Raw genomic sequence first — 17,500 nt, forward strand, 5'->3', positions numbered from 1 at the left:
AAATCGGGCGGAATCTATCGGTATCGGCCCAAAGATTGCTGTATCGATGGGGATCCAGTATGTGTGTGAATATAGGATCTGGAGCATTGGGGGGGGGGGGGGGGGGGGGGGGTACTCGACAGGGTCTCCAATGGGCCCAGTTTGTTTTTAGTGGTGGAGTTTAATGTGAAGTGAGTGTGTGTGTGTGTGTGTGTGTGTGTGTGTGTGTGTGTGTGTGTGTGTGTGTGTGTGCGTGTGTGTGCGTGTGCGTGTGTGTGGTGTGTGCGCGTGTGTTTGTGGGGGGGGGGGTGTAAAGGGGGGCCAAGTGATGTTAATACTATGGGATGGATGGAAAGCGAATAACTGCAGTGAATTAAAATGTCACGGAGCGCCGAGGAGGGATCAACCGCACGCCAGCAGAGACACTGATCTAATTTCCACGTCCCATCCCATTGTGTGCGTGTTTGTGTGTGTGTGTGTGTGTGTGTGTGTGTGTGTGTGTGTGTGTGTGTGTGTGTGTGTGTGTGTGTGTGTTTGAGAGAGAGAGAGAGAGAGAGAGAGAGAGAGAGAGAGAGAGAGAGAGAGAGAGAGAGCCGGTGCCTTGATGCGTGTGTGAGTTGATGTCCTGACTGTAATTGGGTCTCCTGTGTAGAAGCATGTGTGAAATTGCGTGATGGCATGAGTTTTTCGTCCCTGTGACTGGATTCCTGTATGCCGTGGCATGACTCTGTGTGCACGCGTATGTGCGCACATGCGCGCGCGCCTGTGTGTGTGTGTATGGTGTGTGTACGTGCGTGTGTGTGAGTCAGTATTTGTCCAGCACGCGGCCTGTCATGGGACTCTAACCTGTGACTGTGACCATGACTGTGTGGAACAGGTACCAGCATCATCTATATATAGTCCTCTCCAGTTACGCACTAATTTCACCCATTAACTGGCCGTCTGGTTCCGTGAGGGAAGTGGGAACCTGCACATACATACACAGTACCGTACACAACAACATGCTTATGCAACGCATGACCTCTCTTTGCCACAAAATGGTGGAAGCATGTGGACCTTTTTAGCAATACCACATTATAAGAATACTAAGTACATGTAGAAGGCCTGTATTCAAACTTCATTGAGTAAAAGTACAAAAGTATTGGCATCCATATACTTAAAAGCCAAAGTAAGTACCGGTACTCATATTTTTTGTTGATCGGCTATTTTCAAATAGCCAACATATTAAAATAGGGCTTATTTTTTTCTCTGTTTAATGCATGTTTTGTAACTACGATAGTAATTAACTCAAGTTTCAAATTTGAACGTTTTTTCGTAAAGTAAAGCCCTGCGTCATCACACAAGGCCGTCGTACAAAAGTAGTGAAAACAGCAGATCTACAAGCACACAACGCCTCGCATCGCGAGGCGTTGTGCGCTTGTAGATCGGCTATTTTCACTAGTTTAGAACAATTTTCAAATGATAAATACAAAACGAACGGTTTTGGACATACAAGGTTTTCACCCGACAACGACGATATGCGACTCTGAGATGTAGCGTAAGAAGTACAAAGTATTGGAAAATGGAAACGCTCACGTAAAGTGAAAGTACCTCAAAATTACAGTACTCGAGTGAATGTACTTAATCGCTTTCCACCACTTCCCAGAACACTGACAGTTGTGGTTTTTCACCACCTGACAGTGGTGTGAAAGCAGCGCAAACATCTCTTGACTGGTCCTTCTCGATCCCACTGATCCGCGCAACGCAGCCGACGACAGAACGCCTTTGTTTGCAACAATAGGAGCTCCCTCCCCCCCCCCCCCCCCCCCCCCAAAAAAAAAACACCCAAAAATCTGCATCCTTAGCAGTAAAACAAGTTCGGGAGGGGGAGAAAAAAAAAACTCATGCTCTGTTGGAGGTAATAGTCCGTTATGCATTTGGAAGTGGAATTTAAGTGAAAATAATACCGGAGTCATTTTTCCCCCGTTTTCCTTTTCAAGGCGGAGAGCTATAAAATAATGCCCGTTCTGTCTCGGTACACAAGCTAATGCCCCTTCTCCCCCACGCGGTGGCGGCCGGGTAATGGCTTGTGATGGCTTCGTTAATGCGTCACAGGGTCCAGGTTCCAGCTAGCTATAGCGGGTGGCGGGAGATTTATGGCAACGTTTTTAGTTACAGGAAATTCGACGGCTCACTCGGAGGGGTTTGGTTTGTGTTTGGAGAGGGAGCGAGAGAGGGGAGAGAGAGCGGGCATGAATCCTTCAGCCAGGTGACACGTGGATACAGTGCACGGACCCACAGGAGAGAGATAGAGGAGGGCTACAAATTTGAACAGGAAGGCGACCGTAAATTGTGCTCCTGACAGGGACGTCCAGAGAATGTTAGAGAGGCAGGGGCTGCAATTTCTAAAAGGTCCTTTTTGGTGAAAATATAGAAAATAGCAGACCTCCAACTCACAACGTCGTGAGGTTGGAGGTTGGCTATTTTCGGTACTGGATACCACACTAAACTAAGCATAATCAAGTGAGTACTGGAGATGTGGCGTAACGGCATGTGTTTCTACACAGAGGGGGGAATTGTCTCAACATAAGATGCCGTATTCTCTTGAATGCTGCCTTCAGGTATGGCATGGAAGGAGGGCATTTTGCATTTCTTTCACCATAGTGAAAACTGCATTCATGGTCTGGAGAGGGCACTTGTTCCAGCTAGGACACAGCTCCTACAGATTTTGGCCAAAGAATGCGGTACACAGTATCTCTAAAGTCAACTCATCAACATGGATCTGTCCCATTTCCCATATTCCCTCCTGATTGGCTACCTTTGCCTTCCAGAGTTTGTGTATGCGACACCATCACCACCACACATGAGCTTGCAGATTTTTTTTTGCTTTCAGTGGTGGTGAAGCTAAGCGTCAGCTTCGTTTTCCCAGATGGGAACGCAATTAGTTGTTCACATGCTCTCTCTCACACACATCAAACTCACTCACAGTGAGAAATATGCATGCAGAGACAGTACACACACACACACACACACACACACACACACACACACACACACACACACACACACACACACACACACACACACACACTGGAAAACAAGTCCATGCTCCATGCTCCGACACATAGTACATCAACATGCCCGCGGGCAAAACAACAACAACACCCACTCACATTTGTGTGTCTTCCACGTTAGCATTAGCATACGTGCCGTGGCGTTCATTACACTCACAACTGGCACGGCCGAGCACAACCGCGGCGCACCACAGGCTAGCGTGGGAGAGACGAGCTCGAGCGCGGCGTGACGGCGGCGATGGAGATGGAGATGGAGATGGAGAGAGAGAGTGAAGAGCGTGCTCCAACCGCTTTATTTTAGCATCCCTGCCTGTTTTTCCTCATTTGCGAGGTGGTTTGTTTTATTCCTCCTCGTTTGATCTGCGCCACGTTCTTTTACTGCGGCTGCCATTAATGAAGCTGTCATTGCTGGAAGTGGGTTCCAATTTGCACTTACGCCGTACAGTGTGTTTCTAGTTCAGAAGAGTGGTTCCGTGCGAGCGGTCCGTGCGAGCTAGTTCACACTACACAGTCAAGCGCTAGCTCAAAAAGTTGAGTTCACACAGATTAAAATGAACTTTCAAGAGCACACAATTTACCATAGAGTTTACATTCTCGCACAGTACCAAATATTTTGTAGTTCATGTTAGTTTCTTGAAATGAGCGGCACACAGAGCTTCTCAGCAGAGCCATCCTCAGCCCCATTGCCTCTGCCTACGTTCCCAAACGAGTTGTATTACTGTGTACTACAATGGAATCACAGATTACTTCTAAAAAGCCAAGAAGAACCGACGCCATTAGATGTTTCTACCACTTAAACAGTGGGTCGTTTTATGCTGAGAGTGAACAAAAGAGCTGCATCTAAACTTCATTTAAATCAGGCGAATGTTCGAAAAACCCCAAAAAGATAGATTTATGCTTCCTACAACTATAGTCACCCACATTAACATTAGCCTGTGTCCCTGTTCTGGGGCGAAGTGAAAATGGCAGACGTACAAGCTCACAACACGTTGCATTGTGACACGTTGTGACCTTGTAGATCAGCTATTTTAAAGGAAGATTACTATACAGGGGAAAAAATAGGGAGCTTCCGCTCTACCAAGTTTATACAGGGCTGTAGGTCCTGTAGGCTATGTCAGTTGGTCACTTCCAGTGTGTGTGTCTGTGTGTGTGTGTGTGTGTGTGTGTGTGTGTGTGTGTGTGCGTGCGCGCGTGTGTGTGTGTGTGTGTGTGTGTGTGTGTGTGTGTGTGTGTGTGTGTGTGTGTGTGTGTGTGTGTGTGTGTGTGCATGTGCTGGTGCATGTGCATGCTTGCGTGCTCGCGTGTGAGACTGTTCCCTGCTTGAATCAGTGTGAATGAATGAATATACGGATATTAATTCACCAACTTGCAACTGTACCCGCTAGTTAATGAAACGGGAGTCAACCCATGATCACATTTATTAGTTACAAGACGTATGTTCGGTTTCACCGTTCACCACAAACGCGAGCACCCTCAACAACATTTTTACTGTGTTCATATACAACATGAATAGAACATGTGTGAGGAGTCTGTGGACCCACAACATCGCCTGAAGGTCGTTGTTTAGCCTTTCTTCTAGTCCATTTGTTGCGTGTCTAGTTTATTTATAAAATACGGAGATAAGAGGTTTCTACCCGACGGAAACCTTTTCCTTTTCTTTTTGAGCTTTCTTTTCAGTGAAGCGCGTCGAAGTGCACCTGATGTATGAAATGCGCTGTATAAACAAAGCTTGATTGATTCCTACATTACATCATATGCATTCCAATGCGCACACCAATACGTTCACACCTGCACACTCAACGCGGACACATCTGAAGTGCTCACTTCACCGCTCCAGATAAGATTCAAAACAGTGAGGTATGCATGGTGAGGCGTATGAGGTTATGCACTTGAACGCGCGCACACTTGGGAGGATCATTTGCACGTGCACGCACCAAAACAGAGGTTCCCAAACTTTTTTGGAGCTCAAGAGCCAAAAGAGAAAATATGGAAAGTCTTCACAGGATAAAACCATAAAAAAAACACATCACATCACTTATTATTTATGAAAATATTTGCTATCATTTTTCATTGAAAATGTATGCAAATCTTTGAAAAAAAGAAAGAAGAAAAATGGCTCCAACCCTATGTTTGGGGAAACACTGCACTAAATCAGCTTTATTGTCACATCACAGAAGAATGTCGAGAACTTCTTTTTTGTTCATTCTCACAACAACATCACTTTGTAGTTTCGGTGAGAAGAGAGCAGGAGAGAAAAGAAAAGAAAAAGAAAAAAGAAACAGAAGTCTAGTACCAGGTGTGAGCTGAACCGCGTTGGCTGGGTGTCTGTGAGACAGACGCCTGCTGCTGTATAAAGCTGCTGAGGTGTCAGCGGACAATGCTGAGCGTTGCTGCTAACACAAGCCGGGGGTGCCAGGTGACGTGTCCGGACACGACCGACCAAACAAGGTGATGCAGCAGCTTCCTCCAAGAGACATTAGCCCCGCCGGCTGCTCGGCTTACACGGCGGTGGAGCAGCGACGGCTAAATTTGAGCCGCGGCGAAGGGAGGCACGGCGCGGCCTCCGGTGTGACCCTTTGCGATATGACACGGGAGGGACAGGAAGACAGAGAGAGTGAGAGAGAGAGAGAGAGGGGAGGCGGAGAGATATGATAGGGAGACGGATAAAGAGCGAGAGAGGGAGTGGTGGCGACCAGGTGAGACGGGGACAGAGAGACGGACACAAAGGGAAGGCGACGGAGAAATGGAGAGAGTGGGGATGAAGGACGTTAGACAGAGTGAAAGGGAAGAGACAGAGGGAGGTGTGCGGAGAACTAAAGACCGAGGCATGTGTCCAAAATTACTCACTCACTAGACTAGTGAACTCTTAAAGGAGTAGTTCACCCCCAAAATGACTTTTTTTCTTTTTATTGATTACTCATGCCATGGAGACTTGAGTTCAGTAATATTTTTTTGTATTTTTCGCATTCCAAAGACAATGTGATTATAGTAAATTTACCCCTGTTGATTCCATCCGGAATCAACAGGGGCTCATTTATTGTAATGAAATTATTGTCTTAGGAATGTCACTAAAAGAAAAAAGTGTTATTGAACTCAAGTCTCCATAGCGTGAGTAATCAATACAAAAAAGTCATTTTGGGGGTGAACTACTCCTTTAAAATGATCAATGATGATCAATGATGATCATTTCTGTCCCTCAAGTAAGTCTGCATTTTCCTTTTAGCGCAATGCACAATGTATCTACTGTATGTAAAAAGGATTGCGATAATGACCATGGGTTGTACCTTACTTTTCATAATGCATTATGGGATCAAATGAGTCCACTGTACAGGGAATAGTAATGAGCACTAATACATTCGAACACCACTACAAAATGGCGTAATCACTATAGTGTATAGTGCACTATATAATGAGTAGGGAGTGATTTCAGACAGCCAGTGAGAGAGAGAGAGAGAGAGAAACAAAGTGAGATGGCAGTCTCAAGATAGAATGGATCCCATGATTTATATCGTCGTTGTAAGGTGGAAACCTTGTACAGTATGTCCAAAACCGTTTGTTTTTATCATAAAAAAAAATGAACTAAACTAGTGAAAACAGCTGATCTACAAGCACACAATGCCTCGCACCGCGAGGCATTGTGTGATTGTAGATCTGCTACTTTTTGTGATTGCAGATCTACTACTTTTGTGCGAAAGCCTTGTCTGATGAAGCAGGGCTTTACTTAGAAAACGTACAAATTTGAAACTTGGAGATACGAGGTTTCTGCCCGACAGTGACGATATGTAGTTGCGATATCAGACGTCGAAAATAGCCAATCTACAAGCTCACAACCTGTCGCATCTGCGACGTGTCGCGAGCTTGTAACTCGTCTGTTTTCGGGCGCGTGACACGGCGGCACGGCCGAGTATAAATGGGGCTCTGACGGAACCCACCACCAGCCCCCTCCCCAGCCTCCAGTGCAGCACTGATCGAGGTTGACTGCGGTTTTATTTCATTAATTGAGTTTTTCCACTCACTCCCCTCCGCCCCCGCCCCCGGCCTTCCTGTCGAGCCGGGGGTGGCAGAGCGACGCCCTTCCTCTCCTCCAACCTCCAGCGCGCCGCATCCCTCCATCACTGCTGATCATTGTCTCAATTACTCACTCCCTCCCTCCCCCTCTCTCTCTCCCTCTCTCTCTCTCTCTGTCGCTCTCTCTCTCCTACTGTTCTCTCCGTTCCCTCTCTGATCTCATCCCAAATAGCTTTGCTCTCTCTCTCTCTCTCTCTCTCTCTGCCGCTGCCTCTTTATCTGTCATGTAAATTAGGTGGTTAAGATTAAAGGTGCGCCGCTACTATTCCTACTGTATTCTCACTCTCTGTCTCTGTGTCTCTCTCAGGCATGTGCACACATCAAAGGGGGCTTGAGCCCCTGCCCTTTTACCCGTCTGTAAAAAAAGTGCCCTCTCCAGACCATGAATGTAGTTTTTACTATGGTAAAAGAAATGCAAATGCCCTCTTTCCATGCCATACCTGAAGGCGGCATTCAAGAGAATTGCCTTGTCCAAACTCTCCTGAACTTGAATGCAGCATCTTATGTTGAAAGAACTGCCCTTTCTGTGTAGAAATCCATGCCGTTGCGCCGCATCTCTTTTATTGAATTGATTATGCTTAGTTCAGTGTGGTATAACGCACGGGAAATATTTTCGATATTTCCACCAAAAGGCCCTTTTAGAAATGTCAGCCCCTGCCTCTCTAACATTCTCTGCACGTCCCTGCTCTCTGTCTCTGTGTCTCTCTCTCTTTCCCTCTCTCTCTCCCTCTCTCTGTCTCTGTCTCTTTGCCTGTCTTTCTCTGTCTCTCTCTCCCCCCCTCTCCCACTGTGTGATTTTGTTGACCTTGTTTTTTGCGATGTGTCGCATCACCAGCGTCGAAGCACTCGGAGGATTGAGGATGAATCACTGTAGAAAAGAGAAAAATATGAAGATTTATGTTAATCATAATGATGCCGTGTTCAGATCATGGGCTTCATGTCTGTGATCGCACTCAATCCTCATTTCCCTAATGATGTCGATGGTGATGGATCGGTGGAGGGTGAACTCTACTGATTTTGTTGACCGCGTGGCTTTTCAATGTTGTTTTCAGCTCCACTAATGAGATGGCATGCAGCGCTCTAGGGCCATGCATCTGACCTGCATCCCAAATCTGATTTTGGCCTTTTCCAGACCGGAATCAGATTGGTATTTATCAAGTCGGAACATCAAAATAAACACGTGGAAACCGATTTTTTGCTAATCAGACATTGAACCGCGTACCCTAAGGTGGTTTGAAATGCGACACAAATCTGATTTCTAATGACGTGTCTCAGTCTCAGGGCACGCACGCGCCGAAGCCTGATTTAAACTTCGTCATTACGACGGTGTTGCTCGCCGAAAATATACTGAAGCAATAAGCCACAAGAGGCATGTGGTTACCTGGTATTTTATAATGGCTGAGAGTCGCAGCCGAGTGTCTCCAACCCTCTCAGCCGTTATAAAATACAGGTAACCACATGCCTCGCGTGGCTTATTGCTTTTCTGAAACGGTTACAATATGGCAACATGAAAAATCATAGACATGTACCAATTAAAACTGTTCTATTTCACTAATAATTCACTACAAGGTCTGCAAGAAAGTTCCCGGCTACAAGAAAGTAGTTCCCAGCTTTTTTTGTCAACAACACAGGTGCAGATAATTGGTGCACTGTGGAACACTGTGGAAAGAAACAACACACCTGGGTTTGATATAAACTATTTCAAGGTGTGGGTTATAGTCTCATATACCACAGCAATTACAGGGAAATCAGAATCAAGGAATGGAACTAGCCGTTTTAGAATGTAGAATGACTATACGTTACTACGGCGCAATCGAGATAAGATCAGATTTGAGGATCAAATGGGATTTGCCTAACAGTCTGAACTCTGAACAAACCGTCCCAACGGCAAGGTCAGATCAAACCACCTTGGTCTTCCTGGGTGTAAGGACCAAGCACAGCCTAGGGGCCACTATCGGGCCTTTTGGACTCTTAGTCTTGTGCTTGGTTAGTTTGTGTTTCTTTGTTTTTCTTTTCTCTCCTTCCCTGCACTCTTTTTTCGTCACCTCTCCCCGTCTCCGTGCCTCCCTCCCTCTCTCTCTCTCTCTCTCTCCGTTGTTCTTTGTATTTATCACCGCTCCACTTTTCCACCAAGGAGGAGACATTGCGTTCTTTCATGGACCTGTAATCTGGCACATCCTTCCTTATTTCTCTCTCTCTCTCCGTTCTAACTTTATCTTCTTTCGCTCCCTTCCTCCTCCTCCTTAGCCCATGACCTTTCTCTTCACCTCCCCCCCGTCTCTCTCTCTCTCTCTCTCTGTCTTTTTGTGCAGGTCATCTTCTTCTGGTCCCATTGTGTGTTGTCCTCATCATATCAGCAACAGCTTGTCACAGCCAATCAGTCTCTGACACTCCTCTCTCTCTCTCTCTCTCTCTCTCTCTCTCTCTCTCTCTCTCTCTCTCAATCTCACTCTCTCCTCACCTCATCTCCCTTGCTGCCCTGGCTCCCATCATATCAGAATCTTCCCCCGCATGTCAGAAGACATTATTTTCAGAAATCGCATGTCTCTCTCCCTCTCTCTCTCTCTCTCTCTCATATCCCTTTCCCTTTCCAAACCCCTTTTTATATCGTCGTTGTCGGGGTGGAAACCTTGTATGACCAAAACCGTTCGTTTTGCATTTATCATTTTAAAAATGATTTAAACTAGTGAAAACGGCCGATCTACAAGCACGTTGTGTGCTTGTAGATCTGCTGTTTTCACTACTTTTGTGCGACGGCCTTGTACGATGAAGCAGGGCTTTACTTTGCGAAAGAATGTACAAAATCGAAACTTGGAGATACGAGGTTTCCACCCAACAACGACGATATTATTATTTCCTCTGTTCCCTTTGCTCGGACCAGACATCCCTCTTCAATTTAACCTGAATTTAACACGACTCCCCTCTCTGTCTCTCACGTCGTCCACCCAGCTCTCCCCCGCCCCCCTCCCCTGCCTGTCTCTCTTTTTGTGCCCAGAGGACAAGTCCACCGGAACACCTCTCTCTCTCTCGCCTTTTGATCCGTGACCCCACTTCTAAATGATACCTATAGTATCATTTAGGCCCGGGCACTGGCATTTTGCAAAGTACTTTACCGTCTCGCGTTTGCCCTGAAAACCTTTATAAACAAAACCTGTGGAAATTCGATGAATAAATAAATGATACCTGTCATGGCACGAGTGGTAAATTATGTAGTGCTACTTTGAGTTGAATTATAAATGAATTTACGCAGGCATTATGTGAAAACTCTCCCAACAGCAAAGGGTTTGTCCTCGCCAAGCACTATAATAATAATTACAACTATGTATTGTTTTAAAAATCCTTCTAACTCGAGTGGAGTCTACGACACCACAACTATAACTAACCGAGTTGGTTCCGAACCGTAAAAGTTGGTTCGGAACGGGAACCACAGAATCCTTGGTTCCTCTGGTTCAATCTGGTTCTATCTGGTGGAAACGCAAGCCGGTTTGTGGCCGGTTCGCAAGAATGAACCAAGGTTCCAAGAAAGTTGAACGGCACTGGTTCTTGAACCAAGGTTCTTTTGGTGGAAAAGGCCCCTCAGTGGTTCTCAAACCTTTTCATGTCAAGGACCTCCTAGAATTATATGTATTTGACCACAGACCCCCATCTGAAAATATTTAGTTCCAGGGACCAAGAGAAAGAAGGATTTGCGTTACAAATGTCTGCTTTAAAATATATATACGTTCAAAGATTTGCACACATTTTCAAGATATTGAACCCCCGGTGGTCCCGACGCACAGGTTGAGAGCCACTGCGTTATTAAGGCTCCATGCATACTCCTCTTTTAGGTGATAAGGTTATCACCTTTTAGGTGGGAAACGTTATCACCTAAACGGTGATTTACAGTAGATGTTGAAACGCTGTTTAGGTGATAAGGTCTCCATCTAAAAGGTGATAACTTTATCACCTAAAAGTGCACGTAACGTGTGGACCCCAGCGGGTTGTGACGCACACCGCAGGCACGCCATCATTCCTGCCGCAGCGATCCGTCGCTCCCTCCCTCCCTCATCCGTCCTTATTGTCCCTTCCATCCCTCCGTACCGTACCCACCTGTCCCTCTTGACCTTTCCTGCTTTCACACTCTCTACGCCACTCGTGGGCTGGCAGGCAGGATGGTGGGATGAAGACAGACAGAGAGAGAGAGAGAGAGAGAGAGAGAGAGAGAGAGAGAGAGAGAGAGAGAGAGAGAGAGAGAGAGAGAGAGAGAGAGAGGTGTTATAAAGTGAAGCTGCCTTTCATTCACACCTCTTTCCCTCCCTCTCTCTCTGTCTGTCTCTCTGCTTAGCTACAGACATGCTAATCTACAGCCTCGGGAGAAAAACATATATATTTCTTTGCCATAAAGGATTCAAGGCTAACTGTATAAGGGGGACGGAAATAGATGTGGGCCGACAGGGATGAAGAGGTGGATACTTTGTACAGTGATATAAGTCTGCGTGAAATCAGTTTAAGCATTTCTAAAGAGAGATGTTTCCCTGTTAAGACGAAACGAAGCGTTGAGTGCAGATGCAGTTCACGCATTCAGGTGAAAACAAAACCTTGGCTTCACAAAGGATTAGTACTTGAATCATTGTACTAACTACTATACGTTGACTTGTACGTGTGCTGTGAGAACCTGGCTTACATATTATATCAAAACTTTTCCAGTTTTAAAAAAAAGAAGAAAAAAAAAGCCAAAATAGCGGGTCTCAAAGCTCATGTCCCGCCACATAAAATAGGGCTTTCATTTATGATGATGATACAAAAATATAAAAAATGGTCACTGAAGGATTCTCCCCATAGCATAGTCATTTTATATATCGTTGGTGTCGGAAAGAAACATTGTATCTCCATATTTCAACTTTTTACGTGTTTTTTTTTTTTTGGGTCTTTCTTCCCGAATTACTGACTTCATCATACTATAGTGTCACGCAAAAGTAGCAAAAATAGTAGATCTACAAGCTTGTAGATCTGCAGCTTTTGCTACTTTTGAAAATGTTTTAAAGTGAAAGAAGTGGTCAAGTGTGTCTGTAGGTTTTTTATAAATATCTACAGTACATTGGATCCAACAGAACACAGGTTCCATTTCCTGAGAAAGAATGGTTTTGAACATACAAGGTTCTCCCCCCCCCCCCCCCAGCGGTGGTGTCTGAACCCCTCTCTCTCTTTGTCCTCTCTCCCTCCTCTTCCCCCCCGCCCGCCTGCTGTCACTTCTCATCTATACCTTCATCCCGTCGCCACTTTTTCCCCGTGTTCTCTCCTCCTGGCCTTCCCTGGCTGTCTGACCTCTGCGCGTGTGATCTATAATACATCTGCTGACATGCTTCTTGTAGGCAGAGGTGTGATATTTTAACTGGATTTCATGCTCACGCGGGCTGCCTCTCCCACACAGGCAGCACACACTCATGTCCAGGCTTGGTACTTGTGAAGAGTGGGTCTCTTTCTTGGAGACAGGGGCGTCACAAGGGGAGGAAAGTGGGACTGAGTTACTGGGGCCCAAGGTGGAGAGGGCCTTCATTATTTTATGCTTTAACTATTTTGTTGCGAACATTTGTAACTCAAATTTTGCTTCTGGGGACGTCCCCGGAACTAAATATTTTGAGATGGGGGTCTGTGGCCAAATACATATCATTTTGGGGGTCCTTCACACTGCACCACTGACATAGAAACATAGTTTTTTCAAAAAACCTTTTGGATTTTAAATATTCAAAGACTTGCACAAGTTTTCATGATTTTTCAAAAATAGCAGATCTACAAGTTCGCAGCGTGGCGTCAGCTTGTATATCTGCTATTTTTCAATAGTTAAAGCACAAAATAATTGAAGTGAGTCCTTGTACCCAGGGCCCAGAATTTGTTGCGACACCCCTGCTTGTGGTTTGACAGAAAAAAGTACTTTGTGGCCGAGGAGGGTTCGATTCCCAAACTGGCTGTACTGTACCTGAGGTTAATGCACAGCCCGTGATGTAGATTCTAGTGCAGCTTTTCAGAATGTCAGAGTTTATCTGCACTTTTTTTAAATATTTTGAAAACAAGTTTGATCTACTTGCACTTGCTCGGATGTTTACTAGTTTCTCAGTAGTTTTTTTCCTTTTATGGTACAGGTTGCATACTGTTTGTGTAGTGCTACCTGAAGTATGTAAACTAGCTTTTATATTGTGTAAAGTGTATCACCTTGGAGTTATTATGTATTTGTGATGTATCACGGATGTTCTATTTTTGTTGTTTGTGTCCTGTATGGCATGTGCAGCAAGGACTGTGTAATTTTTATTTCTGCCCTCTTGGCCAGTTCCCATTTGTAAAAGAGACTGCGTCTCAATGCGTTTTTACTGGTTAAATAAAGGTTAAATAAAATAAAAAAAATAAGAAAATACAAAGCCCAAAAACAGATGAAATTGTTAGAATAATAACAGATATAGCATTTTATTTTTTACCTATAACGGCACACATAAAATCGGGATGCCAGTGGGTTAAGTATGGGGAGAATGTCAAGAGATTAGATGTAAAGATACAGCATAATGCGGCGTGTAATCCTTGTGGAGAAACTACCGTGTGCAAGCAAATCCATCTTGAGCAAAGCAAACTTTCCACCGTCGCCGGAGTGACTCACGCAACATCGCATCACGTCACCTAAAGAGTCGCTCCTCTCAACGTTATCCACTCTCGGCCCCCGAGGAGGGGAGCGGCGGGGAGGGTGAAACCTCCCGTTCTCTATAATTCAACTAATTGGAACGCAAGCAAAGGCGGTAATACGAGGCGACAGGGGTCCGCGCAGCAGTTACACATCCAGGGTTTTAACCGATTTAGGTCTAGAATTATAACGCTTTTACTATTGAAAAATAGCAGATATACAAGCTCACAGCGCGGCACCGAGTGCCGCGCTGCGAGCTTGTAGATCTGCTATTTTTTGAAAAAATCGTGAAAATGTGTGCACATTTTTCAATATACATTTTTCAAAGCAAACTTTTGTAACTCAAATCTCTGCTTCTGGGGGGGGTCCTTGACATGAAAAAGTTTGAGAACCACTGATTTAGAGGAAGGATTTTAGAAGTCGGGTCAAAGATCGGGTCAAAGATATTCAAAGACTTGCACACATTTTCACGTTTTTTTCAAAAATAGCAGATCTACAAGCTTGCAGCGCGGCACTCGGTGCCGCGCTGTGAGCTTGTATATCTGCTATTTTTCAATAGTTAAAGCATAAAATGATGGTTAAAGTGGTTAAAATGTAACGCGACTCGGGCGCGTTCCGGGTATTTGAGGGTTAACACTGTATTCATTCACCGCAGCCCGTATTCGGTTTCCCTCCGTACTTTTTGGTCGCCCGTTAGTCTCTGAGGCACTTTTCTTTTTTTCACGCGCAGCCCCCTTGATTGGATTACCGTCCCGCTCTCCGTCGGGCCAAGCTGTGGTCTCTCCAGGCACGTGCACACATAGACACCAAAGGGGGCTTGAGCCCCTGCCCTTTTATCCGCCTGTAAAAAAAAGTGCCCTCTCCGGACCATGAATGCAGTTTTTTTTACTACGATAAAAGAAATGCAGTGCCCTCTTTCCATGCCATACCTGAAGGCAGCGTTCAAGAGAATGAATTGCCGAACTCTCCTGAACTTGAAAGTAGCATCTTATGTTGGAAGAATTGCCCTCTCTCTGTGTAGAAATCCATGCCGTTATCCATCTTCAGTATTGACTTGATTATGCTTAGTTCAGTGTGGTATCAAGCGCCGAAAATAGCAGACCTCCAAGCTCACAACGCGTCGCAGCGCGACGCGTTGTGAGCGTTGTGAGCTTGGAGGTCGGCTATTTTCCATATTATGTTCACCAAAAGGCCCTTTTAGAAATTTCAGCTCCTGCCTCTCCAACATTCTCTGTATGTCCCTGGGTCTCTCTCTCCACGTTTCGGCGACTCCCCCTTCCCTCCCCCTCTCCTGATATTTGTCCAGTCCAAGCAGTAATGGGGCTTTATTAGAAGCGGCCGGTTCCAACGCGACCACAGCGGGGGTGTTAATGAATACCAGCGGGCTTGCTTAAACGAGGACTTATTAAAAAAAAAAAAAAAAGGCGCTCCTGTTGCGGTACGGGTTTGACATTTCGGGAGCTTCTGGCTGGAGTGTGTTTTTTGTATTTATGTTTAATCGCCTGCGGCTGCAAATGTCACTCGGCCGTTGCCGCGTCGGAATGGCCGACCGGTATGAATGGCCACCATTGTTGTTGGCGCCACACGTACTGTACTGTAGAAAGAGAGCTCGCGAGAGAGAGAGAGAGAGAGGCGTGAATGTTTCGGACTTTCTCATGCGAGTTTCCTGTGTGTGTGTGTTTGTGTGTGTGTGTGCGTGTGCACGTGCACTTGTGCGTGTGCGTGTGTGTGCGTGTGCGTGTGTAGTGTAAAAATCTACCCAAATGGACACTTCGCAGGTCTATAACAACGAGCCCAAAATAGGGACACCAGGTTGAAATTGCCTCTGTATTGGGAAACAACTGCACACAAAGTACTGAAATATTTTGTTGAACGTTACTGCAATTATAATGTGTGTGTGGTTGCGACAAAGAGTCCCAGGGCACACCTGGACTTATCTCCCGAGACACACCAATGTGCCTCCCTGTCCACCATTTGGGAGCCGCTGCCCTAGTATCCATAATTGATCCATTTTCTTTCTGTGTTCTCCCTGCAGCTACATCAGATGGGACGCGCCAGGGCCTGGAGAGTATGAGGGGAGGAGTGTGTGCCACGCAAGGCATGAAGGTGGTCCTAAAAGTGGGACAGAGTAAGTCCTCAAATTAATAAGCACTCTCTCTGTGTGTGTGTATGTCTCTCTCTCTGTTCCCCTCTCTCTCTCTCTCTCTCTCTCTCTCTCTCTCTCTCTCTCTCTCTCTCTCTCTCTCTCTCTCTCTCTCTCTCTCAGTCTCTCTCTCTCTTTCACTACAGCAGTGGTTTCAAAGCGTTTTTTTTTTTTTTTGCTCTGCAACCAAAAGAGAAATCTCCCCAGGACCCAGACTAGTGAAAATACCCGATCTACAAGCTCATAATATGTTGCGATGCAACACATAGATCTACTATTTCCACTACTTATTAAACATTTTCCTACCAGTATTTATCCACAGAATTTCTTTGATGTATTAAAAAATATATATGTTTGAAATTCTTTCATTTCAAAGGTAGGAAACGGAAAAAAATGGCTATTTACCAACGACCCATAAAAATGGACTGTCGACCCAAAATCGGGTCTCGGCCCAGTGTTTGGGGAACGCCGCACTACGGTGTCTTTATCTCGTTCCTCACACTCTGCGGTCCGGCACAACGTGACCGTCCCAACGCCCTTGGAGTGAATGGACGCGTGGCGCTGCATGTTCAATGCAGAGCCCACGCAGCGGTTTACATTCAAATATACCACGATAAGCAACACACACACGCACACGCACACACACACACACACACACACACACACACACACACACACACACACACACACACACACACACACACACATGTTCATGCATGGTATGTACACACACACACACAGCAGTACAATAAAAAGTAGGTGTAGGTGTTTGTGGAGAGAGAAAGTGTGTATGTGTCAAAGAGAAAGAGTGTGCGTGCGTGCGTGCGTGCGTGTGTGCGTGTGTGCGTGCGTGCGTGCGTGCGTGCGTGCGTGTGTGCGTGCACTCCTCTGTGAGTGTATCAGGGCTCATTAAGAGTTGAGTGCAGCGGGGAGTGAGGTGTGAGATCAGCTAGCACTAATGAGCCCTGTTGACTCTCCTCTCACTCTGCCTTTTAGACACTTTTAGCCACTTCACTTCTCTCACACACACACACACACACACAAACACGCACATACGCACGCACACACACACACACACACGCACGCACCACACACAGACGTATGCCCCCGCATGCCTCTGAAGACGTTGATGTAATCAATCATGACATGGACACTCAAACACCTACAGTGGACTCATGAAAACACACACACACACACACACACACACACACACACACACACACACACACACACACACACACACACACACACACACACACACACACACACACACACACACACTTGTTGCAATTGTAGCCGTTCCACGAGGACCACAAGGCTAATAATGTCTCCCGCTTTGGAGACATTATTGGTGGAAAAAGTACTCGCGTTTATTTACTTGAGCAGAAGTATCAATACGGCAATGAAGAAATACTCCGTTACGAGTGAAAGTCAGGAATTCAACATTTACTCGAGTAAAAGTACAAAAGTGTTGGTGTCAAAATATGTACATAAAGTACCAAAAGTGGAAAGTACTAATTATGCATAATGTCCTGTTTCAGAAGTTTTTAAATGTATACAAATATTTTGAGAATAGCAAATCTACAAGATCACAATTTGTCGCGGTGCGAG

At 45.6% G+C, this 17,500-nt stretch overlaps 1 protein-coding gene across 1 annotated transcript in view; it reads left to right on the plus strand.

Annotated features, from left to right (window-relative positions):
- Positions 1-17,500, plus strand: part of efnb3b (ephrin-B3b) — a gene marked incomplete at both ends in the record, with an annotated part of 158,158 nt that overhangs the window by 125,081 nt on the left and 15,577 nt on the right. Inside the window, one exon of the mRNA XM_080742163.1 lies at positions 15,782-15,874. Coding sequence (XP_080598289.1) covers positions 15,782-15,874 — 93 coding nt within the window. The remainder of the gene's footprint in view (positions 1-15,781; positions 15,875-17,500) is intronic.

The sequence above is a fragment of the Nannobrachium achirus genome (assembly GCF_963921795.1).
Source record: "Nannobrachium achirus genome assembly, chromosome: 14".
In the NCBI taxonomy this organism is placed as follows: Eukaryota; Metazoa; Chordata; class Actinopteri; order Myctophiformes; family Myctophidae; genus Nannobrachium; species Nannobrachium achirus.